Source organism: Elaeis guineensis, chromosome 2 (assembly GCF_000442705.2).
Source record: "Elaeis guineensis isolate ETL-2024a chromosome 2, EG11, whole genome shotgun sequence".
Classification (NCBI taxonomy): Eukaryota; Viridiplantae; Streptophyta; class Magnoliopsida; order Arecales; family Arecaceae; genus Elaeis; species Elaeis guineensis.
The window spans coordinates 117,697,112-117,719,771 of NC_025994.2; the positions used below are offsets into that span (position 1 = coordinate 117,697,112).

At 32.3% G+C, this 22,660-nt stretch overlaps 1 protein-coding gene across 6 annotated transcripts; it reads left to right on the top strand.

The window, feature by feature from the left end:
- The first annotated feature begins 14,249 nt into the window (after positions 1-14,249).
- Positions 14,250-22,436, top strand: LOC105041419 (uncharacterized). Of its 6 annotated transcripts, none has more exons than XR_012139224.1 (6): positions 16,404-17,422; positions 17,689-17,814; positions 21,437-21,556; positions 21,641-21,770; positions 22,097-22,159; positions 22,276-22,436. XR_012139224.1 is itself a non-coding variant. In XM_010918396.4 (4 exons), the coding sequence occupies exons 1-4, from the start codon at positions 14,507-14,509 to the stop codon at positions 21,703-21,705; spliced, it is 348 nt and encodes a 115-aa protein (XP_010916698.1). In that variant the 5' UTR covers positions 14,250-14,506; the 3' UTR covers positions 21,706-21,931. The 6 variants fall into 6 exon arrangements, 3 of the variants coding, with proteins under 3 accessions (XP_010916698.1, XP_073109083.1, XP_073109082.1); XR_012139223.1 differs by having other exon boundaries at positions 22,097-22,148; XR_012139222.1 differs by having other exon boundaries at positions 22,097-22,436.
- The last annotated feature ends 224 nt before the right edge of the window (positions 22,437-22,660 follow it).

The following is a 22,660-nucleotide window of genomic DNA, read 5'->3' on the forward strand; positions in this document are numbered from 1 at the left end:
ACAAGAGAATGAATCCCAAATGACTCGCAATGACATATTACTGCAAGTACTTGGCCAAAAGTCTGGTTATTTTCGTGGCAAAGGTGCTGGAAAGAAGGCACAATCTAAGAGAGTTAGGTATAATGAAAATATGCAAGAAGAGGTACAAAGAGCTGTCGAACAAGCTAAGAAATCGTTAGTGGATAGCATTAGAGAAGATGTTCGAGTTCAATTGCAAGATGAGGTTAGAGCCGAGATTCAAACTCAAATAGAGGAACAAGTTAATGAAAAAGTTAATGCTATGATCCAAGCTCGCTTTGCTGTCTTTTTTTGAAACTTTCTCCCAATCAAGAGCTTCATCTTCCTCAATGCATGAACCTTGACCAAGTAAGAATTTTTACTTTTAAGAAAGTAAAAAAATTAAATATGATATTTTTTTTTCTTATTTTCAATGATCTATAAGAGAGGAATATAAACAACAATCAATCAGCTATAGTATACTTAGGTACAGTGCTGCATTCTAAGAGTGTGAGATCCATAATTTTTTATAATTCTAGAAAGGGCAACTTTGAATTGAGATTCTTAATATATAGTCAATTCTTTTTTTTTTAAATTTTTTATTTTAGAAGTTTAATTGCTAAAATGCCTAAGCTCATTTCTTGTGTAATCCATTAAAAACATGGATTGCAAACCTTTCTTGTTGTCTCAACTTTTCAATATGAGGTATAAATTTACAAATTATATGCAAAAAAGGTTGCCTTATTTTTTTAAAAAAAATTTTAGTGGATAATCTGTTGCTTATCTAGAGGTTGCTAGACTTTAATTACTCAAAACTTTATTCTAGCCAATCATTTACTAATCTAAACCTTGTTTATATGCAGGAATAATATGGGCAGCTACTTCTGTTGGCATTATGGGAGTACATCAACTAGCTTCAATTTAAAAATATGGATGTCATAGGCTGTTAGTTTTGATCAGTTAAGTAGAATGTAGGGTGCTTATGAACTATAGGTATTAGTCAGTGTTTTTTTAAATTAATTTTGAATGTTCTGTCGAATTCCAAACAGTGAAATTGAAAATTCTTTGGATGTCTTGGATCATGTACTGTTGGTTTTGATCAATTAAATAGCATATGGAGTGCTTATGAACTATTAATACTATCTTGTGATTTTTATTTTGGATATCTACTGAAATGCAAACATTGAGAAAGATGTATTTGGATTCTTAGTTTGCTTGTGAATGAGATGAATTTCTGTAGTCATAAATTATCATAAAAGAATGGTACACTAAATTTTAGTGACAATAACAAGTTGTCACGTATGAGATTTTCCATGACAACAAAAGTTCTTGTTACTTTAAGCTATTTTATCACTAACAGAGTCATTATTGTCCCAAAACCAATTTACGTTATTGCATTGTGACAAGAATGATTTGTTTCTGTGACAAGTTAAGTTGCCACAAATTTTATTTTTAGTGACAAGTGAAACTCTTGTCTCTGTAAGACTTTTCTGCAATAAGAGAACTCGTCTCTAAATAGATTTACTATTGTCACAAGACCCTTCAAGGCATGCCCATTTCATTGTATTGGTGACAACAAAAAGTACATTAAGTGACAAGCTCTATTGTCGCAGAAAAGAAATGATTCAGTGATAAAAAATTTAAGTTGTCATAAATGGTTTTAGCGATGAAGCAATTGCGACCGTCTAGTGACAATAGTTTGTTGTCAGAGAAATTCATACAATATTCCAAGTTTCAGTGACAACATTGCTTGTCACGAAAAACTAAATTTCTTGTAGTGTGGGGCCCACTGAAACATAGTTAGGCTGAGAGCATAAATCCGATCTGTATCAAAATACTTTTATATCATAACATATCATAATTTTCATCGAACATATGCATAATAAATAAACCATAGTATTTTAGAATCACTTTTCGTTCAAAATATAATTTTATAAATTATATATAATTTCATAAATTATATATAATTTCATAAATTATGCATAATTTTAAAGAATAATTATTTACTTTCAAAATAAATATGAAATATCTCAAGAAAATGATTTATTACTTATCTTTCACATACCACTGAACGAATTGATCGATTAATCTTTAAAAATTCTTCAGTGTCTATTATTCAAAATTATATTCTTGTATTAATTCAAATTTAAAATTAAATTTAAACAAATCCTAAATCAAAACTCCATTTAAGATCGGATCCTTTCACTAAGCTTGATTAAAAACATCAAAATGAAGCCTCTCACTGGGCTAATCTTAGAAAATAACTTCAAAAGAGAAAAATCCGTCAAGAGAGAGAAATAATCTAAAGAGAAAAAAAATTTAGAGAGAGAAGTAGAGAGAGAAAATTCAATATTTTAGAGAGAAAAAGCAATAGTTCAGACTAAAGGAAGAGAGAAGAGAGAGAAACTCTCCCATTTATTTATTTATTTATTTTTCTCTTTTTTTTTCTTCTTCTTTCCCACGAAAAACAGAGGACCGCATGTCCTCTTCCTTTTCTCTTCTTCCTTTACGAAATGGGGAGCTCTTGCTCCCCTTGTTTCCGACAAGAAGAACCCGCCTCTCAGCTGACAACCACCGTGGCTGGAGGGGCAGCTCCTGACGACATCAATAGGCTGAGTTCGATGACCGGCAATGGCCAAACGATGGTGGAAAAAACCCAAGAACAACCATAAAAAATAGGAGAAAATTTGGGAAGTAATTTCAAGGTTTTTCTATCAATTAATTTGGCAAAAACTCCTGCTTAGGACTTGAAGAAGATTAGGAAGAAAATGTAGAAGGGATTTACTAGTTCTTTGATGGAGATCGATCAAGGGGTTGCTCATGTGCTTATGCTTGCTGCCCTCATTGTTACTGATGTCTGGCTTGGATTTATTTTTCTTTTTCTTTTTTGAGAATATCCAGTTTGTAACCGGAGAAATAGCATGATTGACAGTACTGAACGCTTAGTGTAATAATATTCAGGATTAAGATTGACTAAAAATGATGCTTTGAGTAAGAATTTATATTTTGCCTACCTTTACCTGAAATCGACGATGCGATACTCAGTAGACTAAATTGCCCAAATTACGTGCAATAGATAATAATTCTATTCCTGAAATATCGTTGATCTTCTGCATGGCCGTATTTATGGACTCTCTCCTGCTGTGTGGTTCCATGTTTATCATTAAACAAAGATTCTGGGGTAACACGCTGTGACTGTGAGGGGGCCGTTGTGTCCAAAAACTGGGGAAAACTTTGACTCATGATGTAGGCATGTCACTACAGCTATGCAGCTCATCTGATGAGGGTGAGATTGGACGCCGCTGCTTGATCACCCCATTGGACGACTGGAAGCCCGTAATCATATGGATGAACGGCATAGTTCAGAGTGCTTTCAAATCCATGTAGAGGGTGATCCAATGGCGAACACACGCCAGAAAGGTGAGTCTTTCTTTTGGCATGAAAGGTATAATTTTTTTTTTAAATTATATTTTTAAAAATATTATTTTAAATGATATTTTAAAAAATATCATTTGAAATGATAATTTTCTTTTCGTCGTCCCTGTGAAAAAAAGATGAAAAAAGATGGTGACGTGGCCATCATAAAACGTCATTTTGAATGGCATTTTATACGATTTGCATCATTTTCATAAATAAATTAAAAATTAGATTATTTTTATAAATAATTTTTTTAAAAAATTATTTAGATAAAGCACTCATGAGTAATGCTTCATGCATCCCTTTTGAGTGCACTCCAAAGTACAACCTCTCAACAAGACTGCATAAAAAATTATATCCCATGCATTACATGGGGTTATAAATTAGTATAATATAATATTTATATAAAATATTATAATAATATAATACTATAATAATATAATATATTACTATATAATAATATATATTCATATAATATAATATATTATATTATACTATAATATTTTATAATAATAATATAATAAATAATAATAATATATATATTTATAATATATTACACTATATTATTATATTAATAATATTATATAATATATATATTATATTATATTAACATAAAATATTATAATATATAATATATAATATAATATAATACATTATAATATAATAATATACAATAATCAAATAATATAATATATTAATATATTATATTACCATGTTATGATATTATAATATAACAATATATTATATTATAGTATTATAATATATTATTATATATTATAATAATATAATACATTCTCATATGTATTCATATATATTAATATAATATAATAAAATATAATATATTATAATAATATAATAATATATAATAATAAAATATTATGTTTATATGATATATAATAATATAATATAAGATAATATAATATTATAATATATATTTATATAACACTATAATAATAACATAATATGTTTTATATATAATAGTATATATTAATATAATATAATATATTATACTATATTATTATATATAATATATTATTATTATATTATACTAATATAATATATTTATATAATATATTAATATAATATGATATAATAATATTATATTATTATATATAATAATATTTATATGATAAAGAATATTATGAAAAATATGGATAGATCGTAGTAACTTATTTAGAAAAATAGTAATATAAAAAAATATAAGTAACTTATTTTTTTATTTAAATATTATTTAAAAAATATTTATCTAAAAAAAATAGTTTTATGGATAAATTTTTTATCCGTAAAAGAATGGATTAAAGTAATGTAAGTGTCATTGCTGTGATTTTCAAAGCTATAACTTACTAAGTATTAACAGTGAAAAAAAATAGAAAAAAAAAAGGACAAAAATGCAAGCTGTGACTCATCCTATAGCTATTTTGGTCACTTTACAAGTCATTGTAATCAGCAAACTGATAGTATGTTTATTTAAATAGTCTCACTTTTTGAGAAGATAATTATGCTGCAAGCATAGTTTGTTTAGTTGCACAATCTCACAAACTCACGATAATGAAACATGAAAGAAAGTGCTCCCCGGCTATCCTTGATGTGACTATAAAGTGATGTGGGATAATCCTAAAAAAGAAAATCAATCCTAATAATCAAGCTCTCTTCTGTTCATCAACAACAAATCATGTCCGGCCAGGGATTCATTATTCCCAGGACAGATAGTATAGTTGCCTATACTCTGCTCAGGAAGCGTGATTGATTGATACGAGACTAAAGCGAGATCAATCTAAATGATACAGACGAATGCCATTCGAGAGATCAGTAAACAATTAGCAATAGAAAAATTCATAAACAGATAGCAGAAATTAAACATGCTCACGAGTAAATGCAAAAAAAGAAATAAGAATGGAATGAGAGAAAATAAAACATTAAACCTGTGAGAAAATTCAAGAAGATGATAAAAATCTGGATCGTGGTAGTTAAGAAACTACTCTGATTAGGGCTCTTAATCTTTTAACCAAACAGATCCATCGATAAAGAACTAGGTCTTTATCAACATCGGATTAAAAAAAAAAATCAAAGATCAACTGTTAAGGAACGAAGGTCCTTGACAGCATATGATCTGTAGAATAAGAAATCGCTCCTTCTCTCAGCACGACAGATAAAAATTCTGGAGGAGACAGATCTTCTCTTGACAGAATAGGCTTGCGTGGATAGATGGTGGAGTCGATCAGAGTCGCAGGAACACTGAATCTTAAGTAGAAGGAATATGATAGAAAGTGGGCCTCACACCTTCCCCTTGTGGGGCGATTTTGGATCTCACACCCTCTTCCTCTCGGAGCGATTGACACAAGTATTTGTGGAGTTTGTAAAATCATTCATTATTTTTTTCATGAAAGATACAAGAATTTATATAGGACTCTAAGGGTCCTGTTTGTTTAGGAATCTTTTATCTTTACAAAGAAGAAATCAACCCTCCACAAAAAAGTAAAGCATTATAATCTACCATAGGAAAGAAATCAGCCTTCAATAAAATAAGTAAGTAGCCAAGAACTCTTAAGGAATTCTAAGGAAGAAATGGAACTCCATGTGGGTGCTTGATGCTTGACACAACTTGGCATGAGCACGGCACATGCTGGCATGCATATTTTTTCTCTTGGCATATGGAGAGTGGTGGCTCCAAAGGTGACGTGGACAAATCCAAGTATGGCCCTATGGACCCAAAGCCAAATGCATTAAAATTTATTGACTGAAAATAAATAACTGAAGTAGAATCAATTTAATGAGGCTTCTTCGATCCAAATCGAACTTAAATCATGTTGTCGATTTTTGATGGCTCTGGTGTCCGCACGATAAAGCTAGACATGACTGGACATCTACGGCTATGCTTTTTAGCACAAATTTGTTAGATGACAACCGATTTGAATAGCAAAGGAGTTGTTGGATACCACATGTTATATATATATATATATATATATATATATATATATATATATATATATATATATATATATAAGAGAGAGAGAGAGAGAGAGAGAATAGTGTGTTTGAATAAGAGATAGAATAGCGTGCCTCAAAGAAATTTGAGTTGACCAATTATGATAAAACATGAATAGCTATTAAGATAGGATAGTGCTGATTTTGATGCCTCTATTCACGTTGATACGCAGGAAAATGTGTATTTGAATGACAGCTTTTTAGTATCTTTAAAATTTTTGAAACTGTATGACCTATGTTCATCCTTCTATTTTGGATTATCATACTCATTAAGACTGAAAGTTTAAGCCATTCCCCTCCCCATATTCAAGATTCTGCATGAAGCAAGGCATCCGAACACCCACTTGCATCAATCATCGTTCCGACTTTGATAGGTATTTAAATCTACCTTGAATCATTATTCCTTCTTAGGATACCGTTTGGGACTTATTTCGTTTCGATAAGGACTGCTGGCTAAGACCTAACAATGCACTGAAACAAATTGCATATCTATATTCCCACAAATTAGACATATTAAAAAAACTATCCTTAAAATGATGTGGCATATTCTATTGAAACACAACTTGTAAGTGACATGATGCTCCTCCGCACGAAAACAAACAACTTCAGAATGCAAACAAAATGGGTGTAACATTTGTTTATAAGATCTCTTATATTGTTTTTTTTACCTTTCTCTTCATTTCGAACGCCACAATTTTATTCTCCTTATAGTACATATGCTACTTGTAATATGGCATGCAAAAGACTAGAAAGATTGCTTTTAGAAGCTTCATAATTAGACCTCACAAACACTCTTCCATGCCAAATATCTATAGAAATAGATATGCTCTCGAAAGCCATGATCAATCATAAGATAAATCATCTAACAAATCACAAACAAAGAGTATTCTATTATACTTGACTCCTACGTCGTATAGAATAGCATGCTACTGATCAATGAAGATAAAAAGCATCGGCTTAAAATTTAGAATAAACATCAATTAAATCAACAATAATAGTATAAAAAAATTTCAAAGAGAATTTTTTTAATATAAGATAAATTTTTTTTATTAGAATTGGAACAAGACACAGGGATAAACTAGGAATAGAATCTTAGTACAAACATGACAAGCAATGGACTTCCAACAAAGTTAATTTGGGGGAAGGAGATGGCCCATGCCCGGGCTTGGAGTAGATTCGAATGGTTGTTTGTTGATGCCTATGGAGTGCAAAGTTGAGAGCATCTCACCAACAATGTTCATTCCATTGCCCTGGTTCTTTGGAGAAGAAACAGTTGGAAATGAAGCAACATCAGACGTTGCTATCTTCCCTTCTATGCTCAAAAGCTTTCTTGCTTCCATCGATGATGCGAGGAATAAGAAAAAGATGAAGAAAACCATTGTATTCATCCTCATGTCGAGAAAAAAAGTAACAAAAGAAGATTACCAAGAGAAATTTGTTGAGTTGATGCGACTTTATGTGAATAAAGATCTCTATATATAGATCTTATCAACTATATACGATATATGCAATTAATTATATCTTTAATACGGTATGTCAGCTGTAGATCTATTTGATATGCTCCGATATTTCATGATATTCGCTAATATTAGCTGAAGATCTTTTCTGAAATTCTCTAATAATATATGGTTAGCTATATATAGTACATATTAAAATCTAGATATGCATGGTTGATACAATAAGCTATATATATCTATCCAATCACATATATATAGAATATTTATCAATGCCCAATCAACACATACCTAGCCATTGAGTTGTCATAAGAGGCGATTAAGCTTATTTTTGGTAATATAATCCTATATGAGTGGAATTATTTCAGCTGTAATCTCTTATTATATTCATTGAAATACTTTATTTGTATGCAAGTTGCCAAAGAATCGAATTCATATAATTTCAATATAAAATTATATAATGACAATGCATTGATGTAACCACAAGCATGATAGGAAGGTAATCAAATTTGTTAGAACCATAGCTATCTTTCAAGAATGGGATGCTATGTTTAGAAAGCAATAAAGCTTGTCTCTAATAATATTATCCTCCTAAGATTTAAGGATATTAATAGGGATGGATATCCAAATATTTTTTCCATCACCAAACTAAATGGGGTAGTTTTAACCAAAATTAAATCGGAATGGTTTTGGTGATGGTTTTAAAAATTAAAAACCATTTGGTTTTGGGTTCGGTTTCAGTTTTAGTGAATTTTCTGACCCAAAATCGAACCTCAAATCAAATAGGATGGGCAAAATATGACCCAACCTGCTAATCCGATCCATATTCGATCCGTCATAAATAGGTTTAGATTTAGGCTAAACGGATTTAGGTCATAAACGAATCGACCTATTTAATCTATTTAATAATTGGATCGAATTTAGATTTTAGATATCTGACATGTTTAACCCGTTTAATCTGTTTAATATTCAGATCAGGTTAAGTCAGATAACCTATTTAACCTATTTCTGACCCATGTAATCTGATCTGTTTAACCTGTTTAACCCATTTAAGATCTATTTAACTTGTTTAAAACCTGTTTAACCTATTTCTGATCCATTTAATTAGATCTGTTTAATCTGTTTAATCCATTTAATCTATTTAATCTGTTTAACCTAATTTAACCTATTTAATACATAAATTAAATAGATCGGATTACCTATTTAATAAATAGGTCGAATTCAGATTTGAATTTTTGATTTGTTTAATAAACATGACAGGTTTGGATTGATAATTTTCTAACTCGATCCGCATTGATCCAACCCGTTTATGATTCGAAATGATCCGATTGCCACCCCTAAAATCCATAATCATATCCGAACCCAAAAATATCTAACGGTTAATACACTTAATAAACTTTGTATTCAATATAAAGTCAGCTTAAGAACTTTATGAAATAATCAACTATCTCTGTCCTGCCCCTGACCCAAGATTATGAGCCAAGGATCATGGCAACCACCGCATACTTATGAAGAATTCTTCATAAACATACAAGGCATCTCATCATGATATCAATGCATCATTATGAAATAAAATTTAAATAATTATTATTTAATTTTAATTTAAATAATTAAATCAAATATTTTATATCCAATAAAATTTTACTAAAAATAAAATAATAGATCTAAGTTCAATGAAGTTGACAATGCTAAATCTCATCTCTAAAAACTCAATCTCAACATTATTGTCCATACTTATAATTAATTATCTGAATTTGAAAAATAAAAAAGAGAGATAATGAGCTTGACAGCCCAGTAAGTAACAAATATTTCAACTAGATATTTCAGATATTATATAATATTCAAAAATAATACTGTGAATAAATATAAAAATATATTTCATGCTAACTCAATGTAAATCCAATCTTTTCAAATATTTATATACAATATAATCATAAATCTGATTCAAATCAAAATATTCATAATTCAATAGCCATGACTATGACCAATATTTAACTCCCATTAGCGAGGTCCACTGAATACCAGTACACAACTCCCACTGGCAGGGTCCATTAAATATCAGGATGCAACCTCCACTGACAGGATCTACTGAGTACCAATATATAATCTTCATTGGCAGAGCTCACTGATTACCAACATATAAGCTTTATTGATGGGGCCTACTGAAACATAGTTAGGCTAAGAGCATAAATCCGATCTATATCAAAATATTTTTATATCATAACATATCATAATTTTTATTGAACATATACATAATAAATAAACCATAGTATTTTAGAATCACTTTTCGTTCAAAATATAATTTCATAAATTATGTATAATTTCATAAATTATGCATAATTTTAAAGAATAATTATTTACTTTTAAAATAAATATGAAATATCTCAAGAAGATGATTTATTACTTATCTTTCACATACCACTGAACAAATTGATCGATTAATTTTTAAAAATTCTTCAGTATCTATTATTCAAAATTATATTCTTGTATTAATTCAAATTCAAAATTAGATTTAAATAAATCTTAAATCACAACTCCATTTAAGATCGGATCCTTTCACTAAGCTTGATCAAAAACATCAAAATGAAGCCTCTCACTGGGCTAATCTTAGAAAATAACTTCGAGAGAGAAAAATCCATCAAGAGAGAGAAATAATCTAAAGAGAAAAAAATTTAGAGAGAGAAATAGAGAGAGAAAGTTTAATTTTTAGAGAGAGAAAGTAATGGTTCAGACTGAAGGGAGAGAGAAGAGAGAGAAAAATTCTCTCATTTTTATTTATTTATTTATTTTTTCTTTCTCTTTTTCTTTTCTTTTCTTTTTTCTTCTTCTTTCCCACAAAAAATAGAGGACCGCATGTCCTCTTCCTTTTCTCTTCTTCCTTTACGAAATGGGGAGCTCTTGCTCCCCTTGTTTCTGACAAGAAGAACCCCCCTCTCAGCCGACAACCATCGTGGTTGGAGGAGCAGCTCCCAACGACATCAATAGGCTGAGTTCGATGACCGGCAATGGCCAAACGGTGGTAGAAAAAATCCAAGAACAACCATAAAAAATAGGAGAAGATTTGGGAAGCAATTTCAAGGTTTTTCTATCAATTAATTTGGCAAAAACTCCTGCTTAGAACTTGAACAAGATTAGGAAGAAAATGTGGAAGGGATTTACTAGTTCCTTGATGGAGATCAATTCAATTTCCAGCAGCTAAATCAGGATCAAACTATCGAAATATCAGAAAAAAATCAGAGGATAACAGCAACTATCAATGTTGGTCCTTGGCGTGGGGAAACAAAAGGATTTAGACCTTTAAATAGACCTCCATGGGAAAGAAATTTGAGTTTGATTAACCTTTATTTCTCAATAGATTTAGGTGTTTGAATCCAAGAAGGAAAAGAACTCTTCTGAGTTCCTTCCACATTTTTCTCCTCTTCCCTACTGTGACTCCAGCACGTGCAGTGCACGTGCTAGCTTATTTCTTTTTTTTTTTTGGCTTATGCTTTGAGATCTGTGTGATTATTGGATTCTGATTTGGGGTATCACATTCTTCTCCTCTAAAAAGAAATTTTATTTTTAAAATTTTTTTCTTGCTAAGTCCTCAAAATTTTGGATTACTTTTTTCTCAAGTCATAATCAATCCCCAAATTTCTAAATCGAATCCTTCATTATAATACTTTTCAAATCGAATTATTGTTCTCATCAGCTTGAAAATAACTCAAACCACTATGCTTTCACGGCACACTCTGATTCAAATCCATCAATACGCTTATGTCAAATCTAAATTTTTAAGTTATGTCATAATTAATGTAAGTTATTATCCCAATATCCCTAGTGTCTATCCGCCTACACTCATATCTGATTCGATGTGTCATATTATTTTTACATATGTTCTGATACTATATTAATTATCATTCTCTCGATCCGTGATCGTGAGTTGGAAATTGCGGTAACCACCGCATACTTATGAAGAACTCTCTCCATAAGTATGCAAGACATCTCATCACGATATCATTGCATCACAGTAAAATAAATTTAAATAATTATTATTCAATTTTAATTCAAATAACTAAATTAAATATCTTATATCCAATAAAATTTTACTAAAAATAAAATAATAGATCTAAGTTCAATAAAATTAACAATGCTAAATCTCACCTCTAAAGGCTCTATCCCAATATTATTGCTTATATCTGAATCAGAAAAATAAAAGAGAGAGATAATGAGCTTGACAGCCTAATAAGTAACAAATATCTCAACTAGATATTTCAAATATTATATAATATTCAAAAATAATATTATAAATAAATATAAAAATATATTTCATACTAATTCAATGCAAATCCAATCTTTTCAAATATTTATATACAATATAATTATAAATTTGATTCAAATCAAAATACTCATAACTCAACAACCATTACTATGACCAATGTTTAACCTTCATTGGCGAGGTCCATTGGATACTAGTACACAATTCTTACTGGCAGGATCCACTAAATACCAGCGTACAACTTCCACTGGCAAGATTCACTGAGTACCAACGTATATCCCCATTGGCAGAGCCCAGTGATTACTAATGTAAAATCTCCATTGGCAGGATCTATTGAAATATAGTTAGATTGGGAGCATAAATTCGATTTATATCAAAATATTTTTGTATCATAATATATCATAATTTTCACTGAACTTATGTATAATCAATAAACTATAATATTTTAGAATCACTTTTCGTTCAAAACATAATTTCATAAATCATACATAATTTCAAAGAATAATTATTTATTTTTAAAATAAATATTAAATATCTCGAGAAGATAATTCATTACTTACCTTTCATAGACCACTGAATGAACAGATCGATTAATCTTTAGGAGATTCTTTAGTACTTATTATTCAAAATTATATTTTTACATTAATTCAAATTCAAAATTAGATCTAAACAAATCTCAAATTAAAATTCTATTTAAGATCTGATCCTTTCACCAAGCTTGATCAAAATCGTCAAAATGAAGCCTCTCGCTGGGCTAATCTTAGAAAATAACTTCGAGAGAGAGAGAAATCCATCAACAGAGAGAAACAATCTAGAGAGAGAAAATTTTAAAAAAAAAAATAGAGAGAGAAAATTCAACATTTTAGAGAGAGAAAGTAAGTGTTCAGATTGAAAGGAGAGAGAAAAATTCTCTCATTTATTTATTTTTTTCTTCTTTCTCACGAAAAAATGGAGGACAACACGTCCTCTTCCTTCAAGTATCTATTAGGTTAAGAGAGGTCTTAACATGTCAATTTTGTGCCATCCAATAAAATATCAATTTTTAAATTTTGTCGACACTTTAGAAGATCTAAACAAAAAGTTTTTAAAAATAATCACCTTAAGAAAAATAAAAAACTATGTCAAACATCTTATCCAATTCATATCAAGAACTTAGGATGGCATAATATATACGTGTGCATGAGTGTGTGTTTGTGTATTGGAGAGAGAGAGAGAGAGCGTTAAATTTGGCAACAATTATTTAGATCCATTGAGATTTGAGATATTGGATGCGATCTATTACTTTAAACTATTTATATATAAAAATTATATGATTTGAAAATTTCTAATCTATGCATCATGTGATCAAAATATTGACTAGTCTAAATATCATGAAACCACACACACACACACACACACAATATATATGCATCATGTGATCAAAATATTGACTAGTCTAAATATCATGAAACCACACACACACACACACACACACACACACACACATATATATATATATATATAATATATATATATATATATATATATATATTATATATATATATATATATATATATAGGTTAAGAGTCTCTAAATCACATAATTTTTTATGTGTAAGCAGTATAAAGATTGTAGATTATATCTAATAGCTTGAATCATTGACGCATGATTTTCATCATCTAATGTAGAATTGACTGAATCAGAATAAAAATAAATTTAAATATAATCAAATTTAGTATAAATATAAATATATCTATATATATATATATATATATAGAGAGAGAGAGAGAGAGAGAGAGAGATCACATAATATAAAGTAATTAGATCTTTGTTCTCCGAGCAAATTTTTTATTTTGCTTGGGTAAAACCCAGAGAAATTATCTTGCCCAACCCAACATTTAAGCTACTGTAGTCCCAAAAGAAAAAAAAATTCAATTCATCAGTGGGGGATTTCCCAAGCGAAGCGCGAGGCACCATACCCAGCCCATTGTATGCGAACCACGTGAGCCGGCGACCACACAGCCCGGCCGTCGCACCAAGATCGAAAGCGTTTGTGAGAACCCCGAAAACGACAAAAGAAAATTCATGGAACCAACGTAAGCCCAACCCACCTCATCTTCTCTTTCTCTCTCACCCCAACAAGTCCAACAACGAATACCAGTTTGACCTCCCCACCGGAGAAGAGCTCTTCCGGCCTCCCGCTCCCGTCCGCCCACCCTCTTCTCCCCCCCCCCCCCAACCCCCTCCCCAAAACCCCACCGGATTCAGAACCCTCTCTTCGATAGTCCTCGCTGGAGATCGAAGACCTCGAGCTTGTTTCTCGTCCTCCGCGCTTCTCCGGCCGGCAAGAAGGCGATGTTCTGATCCCCCTTTCCTTCTCGATCCGGAGGAAAGAGCACATAGGGAAGCGATTACCATGGGCTGCGTTGGATCCACTCAGAGCAAAGGCGAAGGTGAACTCTTTCTTCTCCCCATCTCCCTCTAGGTTTGGATTTCTCCAACTCTTCCCATCACCTGGGGTCGGTTCTTGGCTCACCGCCTTAGCTTGTATTCAAATTATATAACTTTATTGGACATTCGTGGTATTTTTGTTATCAAGAACTTTTCTGCTTCGATCTTGCACCTGTTTTTTAATAGATCATGACTGGATTCTTAATTCCAGGTTATTGATTGGTGGATAGTAGTCGATATGCTCTGTTTGTTGCTACTAGCCCTTGTTTAAATTCTCCACGTGGATTCATGGGTTTAAGAACTGAATCAGTTCAGATCTGTGTATCAAGAATCGAGTTTTTCTTGAACAATTACCGATTAGGAAATATGTGTGTATAGGTTGGGAAAGAACAGCATCAAACTTGCACCATGTAAACATTTATCATCTTGCTAGCACTTTTCTGAAAAAACTGGGCTCCAATATGTGAAACTAATTTTGGGGATTTGGTGCCGTGAATCGGGCTTTGATGCCAAAAATATGATGCAAGTATAACGTAGAGAATTTCATGTGGTGCAAAAATGCTCACCGGCATTCCTGAATCATCTTCCATCCGGTAGATGGGATTACTGGTTTTGTTATTCAGATGGTGATTCACAGAGTCGATAGTGTAAATTTTCAGCTAATTAACATTTGCATCATCTAGTATCTTGTGAACATTTATTGCCTTGTTATTTTTTATAAATCAACTGGGCTCTAATATGTAAAGAATTAATCTGGGAGCTTGGTGGCATAAATTGGCTTTGATATGGACAATGGGTGACATAAGTTTAACATAAAGCATTTGATGTGGATAGAAGTAAATGCATGCTTGAGCATTCCTGGGTCATCTGCCAGGTGGTCGATGTTCCTAGTTTTTATTTGGTTTCATTGCATCGAAGTTAAATTTTCAGCTAATTCACATTTACAGCTTTCAATTTCTCGCTAGTATTTTTTCCATTCTGATATATAAGAAATAATTTCTGTGTTTGGTAGCATAAACTGGGTCTCAATGCTGACTGTTAGTGACGTGGGTTTAACATGAAGCATTTGACATGATCCAAATTGTCTGCCAGCAAGCAGATGAGATTCATATTTTGGTTACTTAACTGGTGATTTGCTGTTTCAATAGTTAAATTTTCAGCTAATTCACATATGTGACTTTTATTATCTGCTTGCATTTCTTTTTTCTTTTTCATTAAAACAATTGGGCTCTAACATGTCAAGAATTAGTCTGCGGGTTTGGTAGCATAAAGTGGGCCTCGATACCAACAAGTAGTGATGTAAGTTTAGCATAAAGCATTGTCGTGAAATAAATGTGCACATATGCCTGCCAGCCTGAGCCATCTGCCAGCTGGTGGATGAGTTTATCATTTTGGTACCTTAGTCGGTGATTCATTGTGTTGACAAGGGAACTTTTTTAGCTAATTAAAACACATGGTATCCAATGGCTGATTATATGACTATGCAGTTATTGTGGCTAGTTAAATGACTTTGTGGAGCGCTTTTTTTATCGTACCAGTTAAAATGATAAGTGACGATTTGCTTAGATATTTAATCATCCACCTAGATGTCTTAGATGTTCAAATGGCTATTTATTCTGCTTAATTCAGGATACAGAACTAGATTCAAGACTTTATGAGTGTAGTATTTAGTACAGAGAGTGTTATTTCATAATCAAGCATAACAAAAATTTTGCTTCATAATGAAGTATACTATTTAAAATGATGTTATGTCGTAATTTCATCAGGAAAGTCTGGAGCATAAAATTACTGCAGGAGATCATTTCACTCAAGAGAATGATGAAGAAAACCTGGAAGGAGATACAGTCACATTTAATGTTATGCCCCATGTTACTTTTAAGATGGCTCTCAATAGAACAAGTCATTGTTTAATGATTTATTGTTCGTGTCTTGTATTCTTGCACAAAGTGGCTTCCCTCTGAACTTTGATATTAAACATAATTTTTCAATCCGCTTGAATTTAATATTGCATTTAAATCAAGGATTAAAAATTCATGTCCTAGTACCATGCTAACCTGGTAATAGCACAACATTTGTCATGCCATGCCAGTGCTTGGTGTGAACTTGCACAATGGTGTGCTGAGCAGCGGCATAGTCAATACCATGCCAGCACCGCTTGTTTGTAGGGCACTAGAATGGTGCCTCTTGTGCTGTGCCAACCAACACTTTAGTCAGTGATTTAAATTCACAGACCATTGGAATTTTAAAGAATAGGATATAGCATTTAACAATAATTTATGTTTTCTGACAATTCTGATGCATAACCTGGTTGTCATGCATTGCTATAGCAAGTCTCCTTGAAACTTTCAACATTATAAGAGAAAAAATTGCTGGCTATTCACAAAATTCCTGGGGAGTCCTGATAGAACAAATAAGTAGGTCTAAATTTCACACCTGGCAGAGATTTTTCAGGTTCCCTTGAAGCGGAAGGGTTTCAAATTAATGTGTTTGATATCTATTCTGTCTTATTGTCTTCTACCAGGGTTCATTTTCTCTAAAATGAAAGAACTAGCTTACTTTTGGCAATAACAAATGAATGTTTTCAACTTGATTGAAGTCTTATTGATATTTAGGTTTTGCTGTAGCATATATAGAACTCTTTAATGGACATTTTGGATGTAATTTGAAACCTTTGAGGAATTACACCTCATATAAGTCTTGTAGATTGGTCTGACTTTTATGACACCACAATTGTATCCCTATGCATTTGATGGCTTGACTTTCGAATGCAACTCATATGAATGGACATGGACTTTTTCTTTAACATCCCATGTTTATCAGATATACTTTGTGTCATGCAGTGGAGATCTATTTCTATTGTTCCACATTCTTTCATCAATTGGTAAACTATACAACACAACCAGTTTATTTTGCTTGATCATTTTGAAATTTTGTTCTCAAATGCAATTATTTTTTTAGGTAAAGAATTTTGTAAGTCCATTTAGAGTTGCAATTTAATCCTAGGACCATGACTTGTTCTTGCTAGTTTGATATCATTATTTTCAGATTATGTTCAGGTAACGCATTGCTAGACTCTTTACTGCATTTTGCCTTTTTATACTAGGAGTTTGTTCCAGATTTTGATCTGGTAATCTTCATTGCTCGCAGAGAATACTACCAAAAAACTCCGTAAGCCAAAACCATGGAAGCATACTCAGCCAATAACCAGGACACAACTTAGACAGATGCGTGATGAATTTTGGGATACAGCACCTCACTACGGTGGCCAGAAAGGTGCTTATTCTCTTCAAATTGACACACCTTATTTATTTGTTATCGCTGCATGAGTTTTGTGAGCGTTTAGGAAGAACTGTACGAACGTGTGTGGAAACCTTTTGGCCTGGTATCTAGTTTCACATTGTTTGCCTTAGAATACTTCACAAAAGAGAAGAAGAGTTTGAGATTGGGGTCTGTCATTAAATCATTGAAAATGCGGGGCTTCAAATCATCATCATATATCCTAAAAAATATTTTTGCTGTCACCTGTTCATTTTCCCTTCGCTATTAAATAAAGTGAACGCATGCTAAGTGCAAATGATATTTGAATATGTCATTCGCTTTGAATTTATTCCATCATTTTGACATATTGTTAGCCGGCATGCCTGTTTACTTCTTCTATATTATGGTGGAATATCAAGCTGTGTGACTTGTCCAGGACTTTCTATAGTGTGCTTGCTGAACAGTTGAGTTGCTTTATGTGACTCTCAGATGTTATCATCACATTGGATGTGGACATATGTTTAGTCAAAAAAAGACAAATTTTGGATCCATTTAACTGAATGTTTTATACTTTTATGTGCTAGCTTGTTTTTAGTTGGAAGGTGAACAAATTAGAGGCAACCAAGTATTACAATGAGGATTATATGCTCTAGAAAGATGGAAGATGTGGGAGTGAAAAATAGAAAATGAAGGGTCAAACAAGTAGTTCAATGTCATCCATATTGCCTCTCCCCATATTCAGTATAAGCTGTTCTTTGCTGCCAGATAACCCTCCTATCAAGATGTCTATTTTGGTCTGACAAACTCGCCTAAGTACATAAATGGTCATTAGATAATAGATAACTTTCTTTTCATCTGGTCCTCAATACAACAAGGGGAATAAGTTCCCAAATTTATGTTGTGCTCTTGCTGAGTAAAACATTGTCCATCTTCTCATTTTTTTCAAACCTGTACACCTATTCCTTTCTGTTCCGTTCTCTTATATAACCTGCTCATTCTACTCTTGTTTATGTATTGCTTTCATGTTACTTTAATTTTACCAACGGTTGTAGAGGACATGTCGAAAATGGATCTTATCCGGTTCCCTCTTCTTGACATGTATATTGAGTAACTGACACATCTGTATGCAACAACATAACCATTTAAGTTGCCAGTATCATTAAAGAATATTTTCTTGTCATTGCTTTATGTAAGACAGACGAGGATTCCATCTTGCATTCTTTGTAAATTACTTTATTATATTCACTTTTCATAAGGTTTTCCTTAGCTTTTCTACCTTAAATTAGTGGTGTTTTCTCTTTCCAATCAATTAGTAATTAACCTTGAAATCGCTTAACCTGCAAATGAACTTTTATGGGACAAAATCAAACTGGTATGTAGGCATTTAATTCATATTTCGGCCCCAAAACTTTTGTTCTTCTATCAAAATTGATTTTAAAACAAATGGCCAGAAGTCCATAGGTGAGTGTATGTATTACAGAAAGTGCAATGTGATTGCTTTATCAGGGGCCAATCCCCAAAGGTCAATCTGACCCAAGAGACACAAACAAAAATGTTACTCATACCTTTTGATGAAAAGTCACCCAGTTCATTCATCCAATTAGGGAAATGGTCATCAGAATGAGATTATTAATAGAGTTGGAGGCTGGAGAACTATGACTAACCCAAACTTTCAACCCACAAAAAGAAAAGAATAGGTTTACCCACCATGTCTTCCTGATCAGTTTTGATTCCAAATATATAACTTGTTAAAGTAATCTGTGGGCTCGAACCATTTATAGTAATTACAAGTTAGAGGGCTCATTCATTGTCTTGTTAGACACAAAGTCTATAGTGTATTTAATCTGTTTTCAATATTCTAATTGAAACAATAGTCAATATGCCCTCTTTATGGTGATTACACAGCAATGGACCTGTTGGATTTCCTTCCAGTTTGATTTGTTTCCTATAAGGTGAGTAATGCTATTTGTATAGTTGGACCCCTGTAATTGGAGCAAGTGTCTAGGTGTGTTTGGCATCCAACACAACCACCTATAAGCAACCAGATAAAGGACTGGACACCAGACAAAATGTTTTCATCCCTTCATCTCAGTTGTCTTGCTAAAGCTCCCAGCTCCTCCACTCTTCTATATCATGTCTCTACTTTCCTTTTATTATCTTCATTAAACCTTTTTAAGATAAGGGCGACTCATCTCTCAATTTGATTAGGCTCTCACCTGCTAAATGATCCCTAGACTTTTCCTATAGCATGAGTTGCAGCAATATACGTACTTTCTCTTCTAATGCAGATTTCTGAAAAAAAAAATAATAAATCAAATCAATTAATTTAAGAAAAAAAGAAACACCTGTAATATGTAAGTGCCCTTTTGGCAAAGCAGTAAGACTCATGAGGGGGAGTCGTGTTTTTCGTTTATCAGCGAGATGATCAGCATCTATCAATAGGTCAACTTTAGCAGCTAGAAGTGGTGGCGGTAGCTGCATTGCCAGCGCTAATGCCAAGTCTGTGTTTTTAATTCTTTCTTCTCCTCCAGACCAATAACTCATCTTCTTCTCCTCTTTACTCTGATTTTTCTTCCTCTTTCTTTTCTACTTATACCTATCCTTCATCTGACCATTCTTCAGCTTTTCTTTCTAAATATTTCCCTTTTGTTGTGCTTGCCCCTCATCCTTGATGGCCAGTTTTTAGTTGGAGTGCTGCAGCCTGTTTGCTGCTGCTTCTTCCCCTCCTTGCTAGTTGATGAATGCCTAGGTGTGTTTTGCAAACTCCTAGCTGCAGCACTGGTGGTAATACTGTCGTTCCTCTCTTCCTCATGAGTTTTGATCTTTAGATTTTTAAAATGTGAAAACTAGGTTGCATGTTGTCAGTATAGTGAAAGAAGAGTGTGTATATACCATATGCATATGCTTGTTTATGCATAGGATTAAAGGTGTATATATGATTAAAGTTATGCATATTGAATGCTTGGATGGCTTTAATCCTTAGGTATTAAATTGGTACATCTGTACTAAGTTTTGAAATCATTATTAAAATAAAATTCGAAGAACGACATCTAGGGCCGAAATTGGATTGGATATGGGTCAGATACCCATAATATCCATATCCATATTTGTTTTGTCTGACGAATATAAATACGGATATTATTCGGATGTAAAAATTTATATCCATATTTATTTTAGACGGATACGGATACAATTCGATACTGAAAATATGGATATAATTATATATATTATTTAGATAATTAAACTTTATGACTACAGAATTAAAGATATTATTAAATAGATGATAAATCCGTTTAATAACATGTTTATATAGTTGTATATTTTTCTTAAAAATTAATAAGTACTATATAAATAGATTCGGATATTCGGATATGGATTGGATAGTTATCTATCCATATCCATATCTTTTTTTTTTTTTGACGGATATGGATATAGATACGGATTCTATACGTATCCGGATTGATTCGGATACGAAAACAGATCCGGACAGATAATATCCATACTATTTTCACCCCTAACGACATCATGTAAATAAATAAATATTCCATCCATGTGGAAACCTACTTCACCAATGTGTTCCTTCCAACACATCATCAAGGATTATATGTTGTTTATATTGTCTATTTTGCTGTGTCAGAGATTTGGGATGCACTTCGAGCAGCAGCAGAAGCTGATTTAACCCTTGCACAAGCAATAGTGGACAGTGCTGGTATCATTGTTTCAAATGCTGACATGACTCTTTGTTATGATGAAAGGGGTAAGAGTGTGTTATCTCTCTGTTTTATTCCAAACATATTTATGGTACTTGTGGAATCCTCTTTTAACAATAAAGTTATTGCAGGTGCTAAATATGAATTGCCCAAATATGTTTTGAGTGAGCCTACAAATTTGACTCGGGATAGTTGACCAAAGGCAGGAGCTCAAGCATGAATATGTCAGAACTCGCGCATGAATAAGTTATTGTACATCATGTAAATGACTTACCCTTCTCGTAGCTTTTACTGAAAGGCTAGTTTGAGCTTTTCTGCTCAGAACTTAAAAACTGGAACAATTTGACTTCTCAAGCTTCTACCTGCTGCAGCTCACTAATACAACCGTGCCTTCTGTAATGGTCAATTCATCTATTCCTGGACATTATATTTCCAAGTTGTTTTTATTTTCTTGTTGTTGATGTCTGTTTTGAGATTTGGGAGTGGCTTTCATGCAGTGAGGAATACAGTGAACTTTATATGGTCAGAGAATTCCGCTTCGAATGTTGTGTGACTTTATCTGTTTATTTGTTTATTTATTTGACCAGGCAAAAGAGGGTATAGTCTGCGGTTGTCTTCATGTTGCATCAAACGAAGTTGGTGTGTATACGGTGATTGAGAGGAACTTAATAGTTCTAATGTCTTGTCAATCTGGCTTATGTGTTCATGCTAGAAAATGAAATTGTTGGGATTTTTATTTTTATTTTTATTTTTTTCCTGTCCGCAGAACTCTGAATGGCTGGAGCAATCCGACAGGCGGAAGTCAATGGCAATGTATTCTTTTATTTTGAATTGAGATCTTTGCAAGTATAACCTTAAAATATTTTAAGTGCTCTTGGTATTTGCCATCTCTAATAATTTATCTTATGAATGCACAATATTCTTTAAGGTTTTCCCGCAATATGATCAGGGCAAGCATTTACAATTACCAAAGTAACTGACAACAATAGTTCTCCAACTTAAACCTTTGCATGACCTTTGGACTTGTGGAAGAAGCACCATGGTAGCAATGTCTTTAGACTGTGTTTGGTTTGGATATAAAGTAGGATTAAGGGTTAGAATAAGTACCTGTGAAACAACATTTAAGGATGAGGCATAATCAAGGAATATCT